Below are 19,116 nucleotides of genomic sequence, written 5' to 3'. Positions count from 1 at the left end.
ACCATTCTTTGCCCTAAATATTTGGGTTCATTTCATGTTTGTTTAAAATTCTCCTGGAGAAAATAAGTACTGTACTTCTCAAATTGAAAAGACACCTTTTCCAGGGGAAGTCTTGAAAAATCACACCTCCATGGTTTTAAAGTTTTATCCTTCTGAATAATTTTCTGCTGTGATGAAGCAGATTAAGTGACAGATCTCCTGAAATAGCACAGTGCTGTAGATTTCTAGTCCAGGGCAGCTTTTCCCCAGAAGTGCTGAGCACAAACTCCATGACCACCTGTTAGGACAATTCAGAGTTTCTGTGATCTTTCAGAATTCTGGGGAAAATGTAAAATATCAGAATAATAAATGTGTGACATGGCTCCAGGTCCCTGCACAGCCTCTTGAATTAATAATTTAAAATTTTTTTCATATTTTCTGTTTTGTTCTTATGGAGCATTTAATTCCAGAGGCTCTGTGAGTCTTTGGGAAAGGAAATCGGGCAGGAATTCACCTGGAATTTGCATGGAGGGAACCAGGCAGGTTCAGAACTTTGCTGGGTGATGCCCCTGATGCAATAAATGGGAAATGTGCAGGAGAAAGCAGGGGAAGCCTCTCCCTGGTAAAAATAACATCCTTGTGTGGCCTTTCTCCATTAAAATTCTGCTTTAAATCAATTTATTTTTGGTCCATAAAGACAAGATTACCCTGTGCACGTGTATTTAGATGGATGTTTAGTATTTCTCTCTAGTTTCTTATTAACAGGGGGAATTTAAAGCTATATTTTAAAAGTAATCGTTACTTTAAAAGTGAAATATTTTGGCACAGATTCTCTTGAAATTAAATCTGTTAGAACTGGAAGCTGAGAAAATGAAATTTGAAGTTTAAAATACTTTTTTGGTGAAAAAATACATTTATATTTTGCATTGGCTCAGTCATTCAAATGAATGAATTTTAAATACCTTGTCCTGTGTTAAAACCCTCCCATAAACATGGGGAGGGTTTGTGAATCAGTTTCTTGCTTAACCTCTCATGAAAATCTAATTGAGTGCAAACAACTGCTTTAAATAATTCAATGGCCTCAGTTATTCTTGGCTGGTGGAGTCCCAGCCCAGAGCAGTGCAAATGTCTGGGTGTTGTGTAAAATGGAGGCTTTCCTCTTTTTTTTGATGAAAAATATGATTAAAATGACCTTTTGAAAAAGTCTGTAGAGTGATTAAGAATAAGAGAATGTGAAATGTAAATTATTTCTGCCAGTTGGGTCAATGACTTGTGGCCTGGAGGTGAATGAGTATTCTTCTAGTCCTTTTCAAAGTGTGGAATAATTTTGGTGATTTTGATAAATGGGGTTGGATTTCTTTGTTTGCTTTACTTTCTTTCTTTGCTCTTGTTGAGGGACACTGGTGCTATTTGGAACAGCACCTTAGAACTATTAAAAAACGATTACAGAGATGGGGATAATGGACATTAGAGTTTATTTGTTAGTTAGCCCAAATATTTTCCCTCCTATTTTTGGAAGGAAACTCAATTTTCCTTTCACACCAATCCTTCCAGGCAGTTTGTTCTCATCCCTTCAATCTTTTATTCCCATTTCATTCCTCTTTCCTTTCGTCTGTCTGTTGTTTCCTTTCTGTTCACTTTTAACCTCAAAGGCCCTTTTTTTGCTGTTACTGCTTTTGTTTTAGGGTTGATTTGTTTGTTTTTTAACTAAAGGTGCAAAAGGAATAAACTAGTGATCCTGAGACCCCACATTGAATTCTTTGTAAAGTCTTCTTTTCTTCCCCAGAGTTCCAATATTCCTGGAGTTCAGTGGAATCCTGTAGGATTCTGGATCATTTGGTACCAAGTTTTGGCGAAGATTTTAATTCAGGAACTTTCAAATAATTTCTGCTAATTCTCTATTTTCCCAAACCGTCTTAATCCTTGAAGAAATTAATTTAATGGTAACCTGTAATACCAAAAAATGTGGGTGAAGTCTGTCCAGATCCACTCTCCAGGGTTCCTTTGAAATAATAGGAATTTAAGGCCACTTTTTTAAGCAATGCCTTGATTTAATGACTGATTATGTTTTAGGATTATCACTAATATAGGGACAGTTCCATCCTTTCATAATGGAAATAGAACATTGATCCAGGTGATTCTTCTGGGACCAGAGGGATTGGAACAGAAACTTCCAGCTGGAGGTAGGCAGCTGACTCAGCAAATCTGCTCCTGGAAGCTTTTGAAAGGGAATGCAATACCCCTGGAATTAGAGCCAGGATAAAAACATCTGGGCCTTGAGAGCAGCAGAGCATTGCTTCAGTGGAAAATATTATGTCCTCCAGCCTAAGAGCTTCAGGTTGCAGAAGGACCTGTCAGAGTGTATGGGGGTTTTTAACATTTTTATATTTATTTTCACTGAAAGGAGGAGAGGAGGCCGCTGATGCAGGTGGAGGTTGGGTTGTTCTGTGATACAAAACAACCTGTGCTTGGGCTTTTTTGCAGGCAGCCCAAATGGTGGGAAGCATTTTGTAGCAAAACAAGGCAAGTGCATTTCTTCTTTACAATCTCTCTGAATTTAAGAATTTTCAGAGTTTAAAAAAAAAAAAAAAGTTCTTTGGTTGTGCCACTTGTTATTTTTCTGGCCAGATACAAACACTGCAGAGCATTGGTTAGAGCAGCACTGGGAGTCTCTGGGGCATTCTCTGTGTTGGTGGGGGGATGAGAGCCCTGTTCTGTGCCAGGGGCTCCCCTTGGGGTGCCAGCCCCTCCTCTCGGTGCCAGCCCTTCCTCTCAGTGCCAGCCTTTCCTCTCAGTGCCAGCCCTTCCTCTCAGTGCCAGCCTTTCCTCTCAGTGCCAGTGTCTCCATTTGATTCCCAGCTGGAGCAGAGCCCGTGGTTGTACCAGAAAGTTTCTCCTGCAGGGAGCCCAGGCTGGAGCAGCCCAGCTCCTGGTGCCCAGCTCCTGGTGCCCAGCTCCTGGTGCCACCTCTGGAGTTTTGTGCTGCCTGCCTGCCTGTAGAACTTCTGTTTGACCCTTCAAACACGTTTCCAGCCCACTGGAGACACACTTTGATTTGAAGCAGTGCTTATTCACAAAGAAAATTCTGGGAGCAAACACAGGGAAGAGGCTTTTAGATCAATGCTGCTCCCTTGGGGAGCTCAGACTTTTTGCACTAACAGTGGTGCCAATACTGTGATTTTTATTAAGCAAAAATAAAAAGAGATATTACTAATGGCTCTTCCCTTTCTCCCTTCCAACTACCTGAATATTTGAATAACAATAGAAAGTGCAACTTCATATCATTACATAGAACCAAGATTTAAAAAAGCAAAGTTTGAAGGAGTGGGGTTATTTTAGGGTATAATGGCAGATTTTTAAGAAGTGTTGCAAGATGTTTTTGCAAGTTCTGTTCACCTTGAAATACTTTTTGTCCAGTTATTGCATAAATGCTGGGGAAAGAACACAACTTGTAGTTTTACAGGTGCACAGGGACACAATGCAATTGCAATGATAATTATTTTTAGATAGTTAAGAGTTGTTAAACCACCCAGTAAAGTCAGAGCTGTTTTACTCTGCTGTCAGGTGCTTCTTAGGTCATTATCCTTTTTGTCCTGTACTGCTCTGGAGCATCCTTGGATATTTTTTGGTGTTTTGTTGCTTCCCCAAGCACTTTTGATTATTTCTGTGATACCTTTTTTTCTCTGCTGACAAAGTGTGATCCATTCATGACATGAATCAATGCTAAAGTATTTAAGGAATACTTTAGGTAAAGAAATTAGCACGACAAGAGTTAAATAAGCCAGAATTTTTCTGTTAGACCTCCTCTTTTCTCTACTATTTTCTACTCCACAACTCCCTGCCAGGAGGTGATGGATCCTGCAGGAAAAACACATCCCCAGCAACCTGAAGTTAACTCCCCAGGTTTGATCCAATGGTGAAAATTACAATTAACTTGCCTTAGGGTGAAACACATTAAACAAATCTCTGGGTTTGCTTCATGACCTGGAAGCCCCCTAATGTGATTTTTGGCACTGTATAAAACCAAGCAGCAAATGGAAAAGGGCAAAGCTGCTCCTTTGTGGGCACACACAGGAGCGTTTGGCCTTGGAGTGCAGCATAATGGAAGGAGAAAACAGCTCCCCTCATCCCCAAAGTTCCGGAACACTCCAAAAACTGTTCAAAAGAGAGTGCTGGCAGGGATGGATGGTAGAGCTGCACACTGAGCTCCAAGTTTTTATGGCTCATGGTTTACAGGTGTCTTTAAATTGCAGAAAGGAATAAAAGGGAAAAGCTATCCCAGTAAACATCCCTCAGTGCATGGGAAGATGACTGATTCTTTCTAACAAGATTTTCTGCTCTCTTGGAGGAAGACCATTTGTTAATAAACCATTTGAGAATCCATTTTTAAGGGATTTAATAAAATATACACAGGCTGTCTTCCAGTGCAGGAGCTATTATTCCCTTGGGTGGGAGGAGTGAGTGACTGGGGGCATTAATGGTTCCTTCCTGTGATTCCTGGCATTAGATCTTGCTCCCATTTGCACTTTTCCAACCCAAAGTGAAATATTTTTTTATGAGAAACCCGCACTTGGTTCCTGGCTCTTTTGAGGCATGTGTGTGTTCTATATTTTATTTATTTGTATTCAGTCAGCTCCATAATTCTTGTTGTTTTAGTGTCTGTTCATGCCATGGGTCCTGTGTTTTTGTGGATACAAGGAAAGTTTCCATATCTAGCAAACTCCATTAATGGAAGAAGTAATAGCTGTTGTGTGAATTAAATGAATTGCTCCAGTCTTGCCAAAGATTTCATGAATAATTCCCATTTTTCCATCAAAATCACAGATTTTTGTTGTGATGGTTGCTGTCGATGAAAGCTGAAGCTTGGCCCAAGAGAGACTTGCCTGGAGGGGCTGGGGAACCCACAAAGAGAAAAGATGTTTTCTTAAGAATTTGGATAAAGGTTTTCTCCTCCTGCCATCTTTACTACTTTCAAATACAAGAGAAATATGGTGGAATTGAGGGATTCAGGGATTTTTGTGAGGAATCTTGCCCTTCTGGCAAGAGCATTTCCTAGGGGTGTGTTGGTAAGAAATACCACTGGGTGGGACAAGAGGAAAGGAGAAAATCAGAGGTGAGTGACCCTTGGAAGTCAAAGGCTGGATGGTTTTATGAATATAAAAGTGAGATTCAGCTCTACCCAAGTGTTCTCTCCCTTGGCATGGCTGGCAGTGCCAGGAGCCAGCTCAGCAGGGATTGCTGAGTGGGGCCCAGGCAGCCCCCAGGTGCACAGGAGCAGGATTGAAACCTGGGAAGTTAATGATGTTACAGTCCCTGGCAGATCCCAAATGGATGTACTTAGAGCTGTAATGTGTTTGATTCTTTGCTTTCCCAGAATTATCTCCACATCACATCCAAGAACTGAGGATGGCAAGATGGACACTCATTGCTCAGTCACAGGATTACAGCCCTTATAGAAAAAGAGATTACAGACAGGATGCTGCCAGGAAATGACAGAACTGGGAGGGAAAGGGACAGACAGGAGGACAGACACATTTAACAGAAATGATTTATTCTGCAGCTACAGCTGTGTGGGGGAAACTGTTCCTACTGCTCATCACTTACTCTCTCTGTGCTTGCTTGCTAGCTAATGGTGTCACATCAGTAGTAAAGCAAGAGTAATTCCCTGAGCAGAGGCTGGGACAAAACAGGGAAAATGTGAACTAACAGCATTTGTCCCCTCTTGTGAGGAACCCATCCAAATTCTTCATGTCAGAGAATGAGTTCAGATCTCTAGTGCTGAGGACATGAAAAATGCAAAGGGCCTTGTAACCAGTTTCCTATAAATTCTCAAATGTGACAACAATTAGTTGTCATTAGTTCTGCTTCACTGTAGCACTTTAAACTGTGGATTTGGACACGGGACAGATTATTTTTGTAACAATCACCCATTCAAGATCCTGGGATCTTGGCTGGAGTGCACTGGAAACAAGTGGGCTGCAGTGAAGGGATGCTGTGGCTTTTGGAGGAATGAAGCAGGGCAAGTGCAGCTTCCAGATGGAGCAGTTTGTGTAGCCTGGAGCAAAGTATGGAAAAGTCTTCAGGAGGGAAGTGCAGACACAGTAAGAGCACAGCCCTTCCTGCAGAACCTGTGAGTTTAAATCTTATATATGAACTGCACAGAGTCAGTAGCACACTAAAGATGACTGAGCAGCAAAAGGGTGAAATAAAGGATTTAATTCTGTCCATTGACCCAGAGCTCCTTGGTTCACCCTGGAACGTGTTGCTTGCCTTGCCCTTCTCTCAAGGGCAGCACTCTGCAGCTCAAGGAGGGACTTTTTTGCTCCCTGACTTGATAAAATTCAATGAAGAAGTTGATGCATTTGCTAAATAGCCCCCACCCAGCTGACTTCAGATTCTGTGCTAATTTTAAACTCTGATTTCTGTAATACAACATTTTCCCTATTTGCATTAAAAGTGGGACAAGTTTATTTGAACATGTTCTGACTTGGAGTGAAATGTGCACAGTTCAGAATTTGGGAGGTGTAACAAAGCTGAGGGGCTCTTCAAGAAGCAGAGGAGGCTGAAAAATCCTACATCAATATTTCATCCCCCAACTTCTCTCTGTAAATTTAAAAGTATTGAAAAGTTCTGGAAATTTAAGATACAAAGGCTTGTTTCAAATTAATTTGGAATTTGTTTCTCATCTTACTTATTAATCATAAAACAGGTCACTTCCTTTTTTTTTTTTTAGATGACATTCCTCTATTTGGAGGAATACCACAAGATGCTCTTTAATGGCCACTGTCATAGATTTAGAGAGTTTTGCTTTGAGAACTCAAAAATCTGCATTATTTCTAATTAGCAAAATAAGTGCTCCCCCTGATTCCCAAATGCTGCACAGCTGAAGTTCTGCGCATGGTAGGAAAACTTGCATTTACAAACACAAAAACTGAATAATACAACTTCATTGAAAGAAGTATCTTTGTGTGCTTTATTTGAGCAGTTGCAGTGGTTGACATGGATTTTTCTGTTGGTTCTCAGATGCTGGACAAGTTAAAGGATCGGTGGATGCACACTGGCTTGTGGAGGAAGCTGGAGGATGTTAAAACAGTCATTGCAGAGCCCCAGGGAGGGGCCAAGAGTGACTTTGATGAGCTGCTGAAAATCTACTATGATGCAATCAAATGTAAAGGAGAAAAAGGTACATTTTTCAGCCATTCAAAATAGTTGATGCAGACTCTTCAAGTAAAACTAAAGGTTTAACTTTTTTTTTTGTTGCAGATACACATTGTTCTTGCATAATTAATTACCCCTATATTATAGAATGTAAAATTATTTTGCTATTTAATGGTCAGAAACAGAATATTATTGATCAAAGTGAATTTAATCTCATCATTAAGCCAATCACCTTTTCCAGCCAGTATATTATACTATATAAAGTTTAGTTCTTTAGGAGATGTTGGTACAAGTTTCTCCTGATGCCCAGCTTGTCCCTGGGATGATGAGTGTTCTGTGCTGCTGCAGATGGAGCTCTGCTGATAGCTGTGTGCAGAGGGAAGGTCAGTGAGGGGCTGGATTTCTGTGATGAGAACGCCAGGGCAGTTGTGACCATCGGGATCCCCTTCCCAAACGTGAAGGACCTTCAGGTAGGACATCACTCCAGGGCTGAACTTGATTTTTATGTCATCTTCAAAAAAACTAAATAAGCACAAAATAGAGTTTTATGTCATCTTCAAAATGAAATATGCACAAAATGCCTTTTTTTTTGTTTACCTTTGAACTTCTCTCCATCCCATTTGAATTGAGTGACCTTGCACAGGTAAGAGGTAGAGCACGGCTTTAAATAATGCAGGTATTGCAGAAAATAGAAACTTTTAATACTGTTTTTTTCATACAAACTTTTTAATACTGCTTTAAATTAGGCAGGTTTTGCAGAAATCAGGTGGAAAGATAAGGACTGTTTAATTATGTTATTATTTTACAATATAACTGTGTATGTCTCACTGCTTTCATTGTCTCACCTTTCTAATCCCATTGCCTTCTTTAGTGTAATTATTTGTCCCACTTCAGCACAGAGTGCACATGGAAACTTTTTCCAAACTTGTGCTGCTTTATTAGCTTGCAGTTTTGAAGCATGAATTTATGACACAACATAAACTCTTCCTGGATACTGAGGACAGCACTATTTGGAATATTCAAGCTTCGTGTAACTTTAGGCAAAACCTTGTAAGCACCTTATAAGAATAACATTTGGAAATGGCTGCAGTTAAATAAATCTGAAACTATTTGTGTTTTTCAGGAGGTGGTGAAAGCAGCATCCTGTTGCACTGCTGTGTAATTGCCCACCTCAACACTTCCTTCCTTTTGACTTGAGCAGGGCTTGTCTGACAGAGATGATGTTCCATTCGAGCAGGCTGGAAGGAAAAGAAAGCCAATAAATATAGAAAAGTATTTTTCTAGGCTTTCTGCTTATGAAAAAAAGGTTTATTAATGGGTAGCTTGTAATATCACTTCTTTCTAGGGGTCTGTGCCACTGAGGTGCTGCCACTGCTCCCAGGCACTGTCACTGCCCTGTCCTGTGTTCCTTTGAGAGCTTTTGGGACTGCTCTGTGAAGCCAAGAAACAAAGTGAAGGATCACAGAATAAATAAATACCAGGGGCAGCTGGATTCTGGTCCTCACTAATGCCAAATCAAACAAGAAAATCATAGGTTTGCACTTGAAAGGCCAAACAGCTTTGGTTTGAGAGATGTGTTCTGAGCTTAAGTGAACAAGCAAAGGCTTCTTTGTTGTCTGCAGCATGTGCCTAATTCCAGCCTTGCTGGGAAAAACCACATCCTACAAGGGCCAGCGAGGCTGTGTTAGTGCAGTTCTTCCAATGTTTGCAGAATTCCTTGGAGCACTTACTCAGCCACAACATTCTTTGTCCTTCTGAAATATAATGCACTCCACTGTAGTGTAAAAATTCACATTTAAAGAGTACTCAGCCTCCTTTCTGGGGTTAGAAATGTTGGTTTGTAGGGGCATGTGCTGACAAGGAATTTTGGAAATCCTTTGTTGTATGGCTGGAACTCTACAATTAATGCCAAAGGATTTCCTGAAAATCAATGGATTTGAGTTCTAAATGATACAAAATTAGGTTGAAAAAAAATGTATTATGAGTGAATTATCTTCACAGTGGATTATGATTTGATTTTACCTTGAGGTGATCCAAATATTTCAAATAACAGGATCAGAGGCACTACAACCTATTTCTGATAAGTATATTTTAAAAATCAGTGTTCTGTTGAACTATTTTTTCAGATTAGACAGAAGAAAACCTCTAAATTTTTCAGTAGGGCTAGAAACAGTAGCAGCCAAATTGCAAGCAGCTCAAGGTCTGAGTGTTTAGAGATGGGAATGCCCAAAGCTCTGCAGTGATCAATTCTGGATGAGAGAAGTGCAGGCACCAGTCTCAGCATGAGATTTGCAGAGCTGCTGTATGGCAAAGCTCCTTGCAGGATGCTGGAGGAAATTTGTTTTATTTTAAATGTCTTTATATTGAATAGGGTTTTGTTTTGGTCAAGCCTTTTGGGTTGTCAAATCCCCAGAAATTCTGGATTCATGCTCATTTTTTTTACCAGGTGAGTTGCAAGAAGGGTAAAGTGAAGAAGGGTCACTCTGAAGAAAGTTATTAGTATCTTTGTAGAAATATAAAAGAAATTTGGAAGATTAAGCATCTTTTTCAGCTCAGGAAAGGAGTTGGAATTCCCTACGAAACGGTTTAAGTTTAGAGAATAGCTGCACACTATTTGGTTGGTGTTTCTTTGAACTTTGTAGGTCAAGCAGAAAACTGGGTAAAGCTTGGAACTTCTGGGGAGAACCTTGAGTTTTCAGCAGACATAAAATTCAAACCACAGTGGCACAGGCCAGGTTGGACTTGGACAAAAAATTATGCATCTGTGGCTCTCACACAGCAATGGGTGCTCAGCAGAGGTACCAGAGTAGGAAACTGATAAGATGATGAATAATGACATTCCTTTAAAAATAGGAAATGCAATTGATTAACAACTCCCTTGGAATAGCCATGAATTATATGCTTCTGGGATTGGTTTAAATCACTAAAAAGTGCTGGGCTTCTACATGAAAAAACACTTGAATGTCTGCTTTTTGGGTTAATAAAAGTCCTCTTAAGCCTCAATTCCATAACCCCTTACTCCTGCACAGAGCTTTTACTTGTGTGAGTAATCCCTTTAATACTGCCAGGACTGAGCACAACCAACAGGGTTTGTGGGATTGGACCTTTGGAGAACAATATTTTATGTTGGCAGTTTGATGTTGGCTCATCTCCACTAATATGACTTGTCTGTGATCAACCTGCTTTCTAAATATGTTTTATGATTTGTAACTTGATTGAGCTGTAATATTCGAGAACATAAATAATGTGACAGCAAGAGATGGATAATCCCACAGAGGTGTTATCTGATGCTAACATACTGTTAATTAACTTCTCTTAGATATTTTGAAGTGTAGCATTTTGAATCCAGACATCAATCTTGGGCAAGAGGCTCATTGTCAAGTGTGATGAATAATATCCAATTTTAGTTTTTCCATATGTTTGTGCTAAATATATGCCACAAATCCTGGTATTAAATGGCAAACATTTGAATTCCTTGAGTAACTGTGTGCTTTCATAAGTTACAGTAGTTTCTGTGGAGGCTTTTAAGATAATAATTTACTTTCACTTCAACATTTTTAGGCAAATTATATCTTAGGTTCACTGCTTTTCACAAAGAGAAGAGTCTAAAACACTTTGTCAGGGTTAGGGAGAAAGAAATGATTCAGGCTCAGAAGTAGGACCTGATTATAAACAAAACTGATTGAAGAAAGAGGCCAACCCCCTAATTCTGTGTTATTGCAAAGGGTTTCATATTGCTGAAGAATCAGGTTGCTAAAAGAAAATAATATAAAAGAAAATGTTCAAGGATTGCTCAAAGCTCTGGTGCTCTCAATGGTAGAGTTTGGCTCCAGTAAAGCAGGAAAATTTATTTCAGAGCCAAAAATGACTTCTTTGGCTGTGACCAGGATTTCCTCTGCCTACCTCTGGGACCTGAAAGTAGAGGTAGGAAAATCTGATTTTGGAGCCAAGTGTGACTTATTTAGTTCAAGTCATAATTTACTGTTCTTACCTTGGGGAGCTGAAAAGAAAGAGCTCTGATAATGGGCAGCTCTGAAGGGCAGGCACTGAGCTCCCCTGCCCAGAGAGCATTTCTGCACTTCCACCTCTCCAGATGCTTTTGATCCTGCTACAGGAGAGTGAATGAATCATGGAACAGCCAGCAGGACTGGACCAAAATACAGCAGAAAATGCAGCAAGTCCAACTCTCTCACACCAGCAGAGGCTGGGAGTTGTGAGCAGTGGCCCTGCTCAGTTTGCCTTTAATGGGAATTATTTCCCATGGCTGCCATTGGGGGAATATCTCTTTTATTCTTTCCACTGTCATGGCTTGTAACACCAAGGAAATCAGCACTTCAATTACAATTTTCTGAGCTTTATGTAACTTAATGATACAAAAATTTTGCAGCTTTTTGGCTGAGGTTTCCATTTCTCCTATCTCAACAAACTGAGGTATTTCTATCGTTTCAGAATAATGATGTGTTTCAATATTGAATTTCTAGTCCTTGTGGCAGTTTTTAAGCTTATATGTTTTGTGTCCCTTGAAAGGAGAAAGAATCTTGTGCTACGTAAGTGATTGCTGGAAAAATTCATTTCTTATTTACCATATTCTAGGAAAAGCAAGATTCCTAAGAAAATTATTGTTATTTTAACATTTAATTTAAATTATTATGCTTCACCAGAGTTGGGAAACATCCCTTGCACTGTATTATTTTCATCTTGTCTTTGCATCAATTAAAAATATATTTTCATTAATTAATAAGGAAATATGGGCAAAACCAGTACAGAAGATGACATTTTATGGAGAGGTTATATTTAGTAGAAAATTCCCTGTGAAGTTAAGAATTTTTTAGGGATAGAAGATTTTTAATTTCTTCTTATTTCAGTACTGTGAGAAAAAATTCCAAATACAAAGTGGGGAGCAGAAGACCATTTCTGGAACTTTCATGGGTGCTGTGGTAGCACTGAGATACCTCCATTTGAATGACCTTAATAAATTATTCTAATTGACAGAATCTAGTTTGGTAAAATTCAGCTAATAATAATTTGCTTATTCCATATTATTTATGTATTAACACTGCACTTGGAATGCTTGGAACATTTAAAAATAAAATTCTGCCATAATATCTTTTTCCTGTGGGCTAATAAATGGGAATATTGTGTTTAGACATGGCTTTGAGTGGGTCTGTGAGGGGTGAGGATGTTTGAAGCTCGTTCTGTGACTCACCCAGGTCTTTACTTGCATTATTTCTGTTAAACCTCCCAGCCCTTGTTCCTTCTTTTGAAGTGAGTGAAATGCTGCACTGTTCAGTGCTGCTTCTATTTAAAAATGTTCAGATGTAAAAGAAAAGAAATGGGTTTTCATGTCTTAACTTTCCTGCACTCACAAACTTTTATGGTTCCTTGGCATTCGTCAGGAGGAAAGTAGATGGCAGGCGTGTTCCTGAAAAATTCTAATTATTGCTGTTTCAGGTGGAACACAGACTCTTAAGTGGACACATGAGATTTTTAGGATGGGAGATTTGCTTAAAAAACATTTTTATGTCTTTTTTTGGGATGGAAGCAGGATTGACCACCTGGTATTTTCTCTGCTTGTTTGTTTTTAAGACGTAAGGAATTAGTAGATGCTAAACATGAACGTGTCTTAAAAAATTTTTTTGGATGATGTGAGCAGTGTCTTTGTTTTCATTACTATTTTTCCTCTCATAAAACCAGAGAAACAAGTTAGTGGAATGGCAGGAAATGTTTCTATCCATTTTCTGCTTTTGCTTTCCATGGAGGAGAGCGTTGGGGAGGGAAGGGCAGGAGCTGATCCAGGTGTGGCTGTGCCACCTCCACCTGTCCATGCAGGGACACAGGCCCAGCTTTATTGGCCTTTTCCAGCTCTTTTCTCTTCCTTTAACCTACCAGAGCCAACAGGAGGCAGTTGGAGATGTTTGTGAGGTGATGTCCTATCAAAGAACAGACCTGACTTGTCAAACCAAAAAAATTGTAAACTCTTACTTATATTTGTTCTTAAAAAGCAAAGTTTGCATTTGGTTCAGTGAAGCAATGCATTAAAAATACCCCTCAAAACTTTGCCAGATGAAGTAAAACCAAACACGGTTCATTTTGCTGATTTAAATTGTACAAAATAAACAAATGGGCTTAGCCCATTCGGCCTTCATGTCGTGGTACTGGCACTGATAAATTAGTTTACTATCAGTATCCGGACTGATTTTTCTTTAGAAATAATTAGTCCATAATAGACTGATATTTCTATGCCTTGCTTTAAATACTGTTTGTGTATTCTGAATAAACCTGGTTCAGCCCGGTGTGTTGCTAAACAACTGCAGGTTCTGTGTGTGAATTTGCAGATTATTTTGGGGGTCAAAACCAAGCTGTAGGTTTTGAGATCCTCTTCTCAGCTTTGTACCATGAACTAACTCATATAATCTATGGTCAGCACCATATAAATCAATTTATATCCTGAATAAGTCTGAGTTTCTTCATGTGAAGGAATATCACCACAGGTGATTTATTTTAAAATCTAACGTAACAAATGTCATTTAACATTGTGGTCATTGGAGAAAAACCTCTATTGCTAATTCTGTTTGAAAAATACACTTGAGTTGTAGCACAAACTGCCTCCAAATATCTTTCCAATCCTTTAAAAAAAAAAAAATTGTTCATGGCATTTATCTTTTTTCGCTGCCGTTTCCCAGTTAATGTTGCAGAGTGAAAGATGTCAGAGTAATTAAGCACTGAAAGCAGGAGAGCTTTGCAGGTGGAACGTGGGGAGCTCGGAGTGAGCGTGGCTGTGCCCGTGACCTCCCAGACAGATCAAAGCCTAATCTGGGTGACAGCTACAGGATGGCAGAGCTTGCCAGGGGCCTTGTGCAGCTCTTTGTCTGCAAATCCTGCCCCAGAGCTGGGAGGATGTTTTTAAGGATGAACAGGTAAAAGTAAAAGGCTGTCTTTTGACATTTTAACTAATCCCTTCTAGCCTGTGCTTTCCTGCACATTGTGGATATTTGCTAGCAGGAGGCACTGGCTTTTTCACATATGTAACATGTCAGCTTGAATCTGGCGTGGAATTGATGGGGGGGAATGCAGCAGTTGCACAATGAAATAGATTCTGATTGCATTAAAATGACAGGCCCTGGCCTTTTACCTGCAGAGCCTCCCCCTGCAAACTGAACTCACAGCAATGCAGGTTGGCATCGTCCCTGCTGAAGCAGGAGCACTGCAGGGAGAAAATAGGATGGTTATTTTCTGGTAACTCTTTTGAAATTAATAGAAGGAAGTTTTAGTGATATGTTACACCATTAGAGCAAGGGTTTGGGATTTAAACCCTCCCAAACTCATGGGGTTTTATATTAAAAAATGGGGTTTATATAATTTGAGCAATGAAATATCATTGGTGGTGTGCATACAAGCAGTAAACTTGATAACACTGACTTGTATTAGAAGAATGTGTAAGTAATGTATTTTATTTAGATGATCTGATTTGCATTTTATTGATACTTCAGTGTGTTTATGCAGGTATTTAAAAATAATGTCATTTTTCAGCATAAGACACAGGAGCAGTTATTCCAACACCGTTTGCACAGTCTGCTGGCAAAGTAAGGGGCTGATAAACCTCCATTTGTTTCAAATGACCATAATCTTACTGCTAACACAATTCTTCCAAAAAGTAAATAGTTATAAAACTGACCAGGGCTAGAAGACAAGTGCAAAATGCACAGGAGTGTATTGTCAATGGTTATGTTTTAAAGGCTTCAGTGAACTTTTCCATCATTGTTCCTCATTTCCAGAGGTGAGCAGTACCCTTTTCTTTTTCCAGGTAGTATTTCAGTTTGTAGAAATGCACAGATAAAGCCAAGTTCCTTTTTAAGGAATGGTTTAATGTTCATAGACCGTTCAGAAGAAATCATCTTCTGTTTGGAAAATTAAAAAAGGAAACCTCACATGCCAGTCAGTAAATTCTGAGTGACTGGAACAAATATTAAATCTGTGAAATCAAACTGAATTTACTTTCTGGCTGTAAAGATTGAATTTGTAAATTTGACAGGCAATTTAAAGGGCATAAGTACATAAAATAAAATTTCTTATCCAAATGCAACTTGAAAGTTACCTGTCAGAAGAGGTTAGAAGTCTGCTGTTTTCTCTCCTGAAGCGTGTCCTTTCACTTGTCAGTTTAGAAAGGTTAATACTGTGCAAAAGAGCAACAGAAAGACCCTTTTTGGTGTAGTTTTATGCTTGTTTAAAAAAATAATTCAATTCCCCTGGCTGAATAGTAATAATAATAAAGCCTTTTGATATAAATCATGTTCTAATGCAAATTGTTCCAGTTCAGACTAGGCATTGTGTGTGGTTATCCTTACTGGGAAGGGGATTTCTTAGGCAGTTCATTCCATATTCTGAAGCATCAGAGATGTGTTTTTAAAAAGGGGAACATGTTTTTCCCTGCCTGATCTCCCCATGCTCTGCAGTGAAACACTTCCAGACCTCAGGAGGTGATGCCAAGCTGGGAATTTTGCTTGGTGTTTCTGCCTCCTGCTCCTTGGCAGAGGCCCCACTGTCTCCAAAGCTCTTTTGCAGCTTCTGTCGAGGAAGAAAAGTTGGATTTGTTTCACGCTCACTGGGGAAAAGCAGGGTCTGGTTCCAGCTGGGGATGAGGAGTGGCTTTTGTGATCAAGGAAAGGATAGAGAGCTCCAGTGGGGCATTTCCTTTTGGAAGAGTCAATAAATCTGGGGTTTGGAGTCCATCTACCTGTACCTGGTTTGGGGTTTTTTTCACCTGTCTGAACAGTTTATCCTTCTCTCACTGGCACAGAGATTTGGATGAGTGTGTAGTGCTCATGTCAATACATTTAAATTATTGGAACAGATCACAGCTAAGGGCAATTTCAGAAGCCAGGATTGGTTAGTGTACAAAATACAGAGTTGAAACACTGAAGCACAATTTATATATTCTCTTATTTAATCAATGTTTGCTTGTTTCCCCTTTTAGACTATCTCCTTTTCAACAGCATTAATAAACCAAATATTTTATGGTTTCTTTCTTAGGTTGAATTAAAGAGGAAGTACAATGACCAGCACAAAAGTACAAGAGGCCTTTTATCAGGGAGTCAGTGGTATGAAATTCAAGCTTACAGAGCTCTCAACCAAGCCCTGGGAAGGTGAGATAAACATAACTAAAACTATATAAATTTGTAGAACTATTTTTTTAGGGAGATCTTTAAAGATTTATTCCCCACTTTTAGCACAAAGGGGTAAGTAAGGCCAAACCTCTCATATTGCAAATTTTGTCTCTTGAGCTGCTCTGTGCTGACAACTCTCTGCTTTTCAGCCTGTTGTGCATTGTTATAATTCAGAGATTTTGCTTTACATTCAGAACTCACTGCAATTCAGTTGAAGTTTTATTTCTCATAGTCCAGATATACAGGGGGAAAAAAAGTACAAGCAGAGGCAAATAATTCTGGAGCTTTAAAGCAAATGAAGATCCTTAAGACTTTTGCACTAATTGTTCACACTCTCAGTAGGCTCAGAACAGTTGTTTGATATTTAGGCTACAAGTATTTTTGAAAGGGAGAAATAGCAGTGGGGATTTTCAGACCTTTGCAAAAGGTCAATTCAATTATTGTGCTCACTGATCTCTTCCCAGATTTAGAAGAAGTGGTATAGCTTCCATTTCCTAGATGGAAAAATTCCCCCAAATGTTATTAAAAAGGTAGAATTAATTCATCCTCCTTCAGCAAAATTTATCATATAAATAAAGATTAGAGCTGTCATCCATATCTATTGTAGGTGCTGTGCATCTGTCATGGATACAGAGCCACAGAAACATCAGCTGGAAAACTCTCCTGATTTGAATTAGTCCTAATGCAAATGTGATGACATAAATGAAGGCTTAGAGAGCAAATTGAGAGAAATTGTAACCTTAGGAAATCTCACTGTGGGTTCTTGTTGTTACAGGCCTGATTTCTTAAATTCCTCTTTGGAATCAAAGAGCATTAATTCAAATAGGTTAAGAAAGCTCTCAGTTGTGGAATACCAGTACTGAAACAAATCAGTTTGTACTTAAATCAAGTTTTAGTGACAATTACTTATTGTTAAATTTATTATTTGGATGGTCTAAAATGGAGACAGTAGGCTTCTATTCTGACATAAAGGTACAAATTGCTTATCAAACCATGAGCCAAAGCCCTTGCTAACCTGTGATGTGGGCAAGGATTTTGATAAAACCAGAACATTCCACCAAGCTGGTAGGAAGCTCTGCAGTATTTACACTGCCCAATTAAGAGTGGAAAATGAATGATGTGGTTTGATTGGCTGTTGAATATTTGTGTGCTTTACTTTTAATTTAGCTGTTTTCAGGTACATTCAGCAGCTGAAGGAAAATGAAGCTTCCATGACATCCCTAACGATTTTTGGTGCATCCAGTAGAAGAGAACCTCCTGTATAATTTTGCATATTCCAACTGACTCAGAGTTGGAATATGTTTCCTAATTCCCACAGGTTTTTGCTGTGTGCCCACTAATTAGATAAATACTCTTTTTTCCCCTCACTTTTAGGTGTATAAGGCACAGGAATGACTGGGGGGCTCTTATTTTAGTTGACGATCGCTTCAAGAAGAACCCCAATAAATACATAACTGGTAAGAGGTCAAAATCTTTTGGGGAAACTTCCTAATATTGAAAAATACTGAAAACTCTGAATTACAGAACTGTGGTTGTACAAGTACAGGTGAGTAGGAAGGCTCAGAATGTGCCACAACCATGGAACAGAAATTGAACTGCTGAGTATCCAATATACAAAAAGGGTTTTCTGTTTGTGGTTATATACTGGGTAGAAATAAATGCAGGTGAAATAAAACAGATCCTGCACGCAGCCTTTAAAAAAATAAAAATTAGAAAATAAACTGCTTAGGAATGTATTTTCACCTTTGTTCTGCCCTTTTTGCTGGGCAGAGCTGAGCTCACCAGCCCATGCTGGGCTTAGTCAGCAGGTGGAGCTCAGCTGCTGCAGTTGAGCCCAGCTCCTTCTCTGATGTACTGAAAATTATTGAAGGAGACACTAGGAATTCATATAGAAGCACAAATAATCCATGTGTCCAACACTTGGTAAGATCTCTTTCTCTAAAAAGTAAAACTTCACAGAAGAGTGAAGTTCTCTTTTGTTGTGGGTTTGTTTGGGGCTTTTTTGTTGTATTTTTAAAATTGATATTCAAAGAATATTTAAATGGGTTCAAAAACACTTTCTAAAATCAAGGCAGTCAGTTTTTACTTGACCCTTGTGTGCTCATCATCTATAAAGCTGTTGTGCTCAAGATATCTGATATTTAATATTTGGTTTATTTTGATAGGAGCAGGTTATAATAAAACCTGTAGCTGTAGAACAGCTGTGATTCTTTCTGAGTTGTGTTTACTTCATCTGACACAAACTTGTAAAAAGTTTCATTGTATTCAAATTTTTAATTCAAATCAGAAATCAAATTCAAATCAGACCCTGTTAATATGATAATAAATAGCTGCACTCTGTGTAAGTCACTTTTAAATAATTCATGATAACAAGCAGAATGAACAGCAGGCATCAAAGAAATATAATGATGTTTACGCAGGGCAGAAGTTTGAACTTAAAAAGAAGATCAGTGAAAAAGGGAAAGGTTCTTAAAAAGAAGGATATTTTTAGTTTGCTTATCAAGATACTTCCACTGAATAAATCAAGTTCCTAGCCCTGGAAAGGAGGAATTGTTGTAGGTGCATGAGCAAATTCTTGAAACCTTTGAGACTATACCTGCACATAAATATTTGCACTCTTAGAGTATAATTGTGGCAGGCCCCTAGCTGGGTAATAATTAGCATAAACTCCATGTATTACAGAATAGTCAATAATTCTTTACTAAGAAACCCATTGTTCTTTTATAGACTGTTAGATACACATGGACCTCATTGGTCCTTTATTTAAAACACCATCACCATTGGCTAATGAAGAAACCCCCTTTGGTAAACAAAC

General features: G+C 38.9%; 1 protein-coding gene across 9 annotated transcripts in view; it reads left to right on the top strand.

Annotated features, from left to right (window-relative positions):
• BRIP1 (BRCA1 interacting DNA helicase 1) overlaps nt 1-19,116 on the top strand; it is a 93,039-nt gene that overhangs the window by 24,355 nt on the left and 49,568 nt on the right. For all 9 annotated transcript variants that reach the window (XM_085557240.1, XM_085557238.1, XM_085557243.1 and 6 more), the window contains exons 15-18: nt 7,003-7,162; nt 7,486-7,607; nt 16,168-16,280; nt 17,676-17,758. In XM_085557240.1, the coding sequence (XP_085413366.1) occupies nt 7,003-7,162; nt 7,486-7,607; nt 16,168-16,280; nt 17,676-17,758 (478 nt within the window). The remainder of the gene's footprint in view (nt 1-7,002; nt 7,163-7,485; nt 7,608-16,167; nt 16,281-17,675; nt 17,759-19,116) is intronic.

Source organism: Lonchura striata, chromosome 19 (genome assembly GCF_050655825.1).
Source record: "Lonchura striata isolate lonStrDom1 chromosome 19, ASM5065582v1, whole genome shotgun sequence".
NCBI classification, from domain to species: Eukaryota; Metazoa; Chordata; class Aves; order Passeriformes; family Estrildidae; genus Lonchura; species Lonchura striata.
Note: the sequence above shows the minus strand (reverse complement) of the source record. Positions and strands in the feature narration are given on the sequence as shown.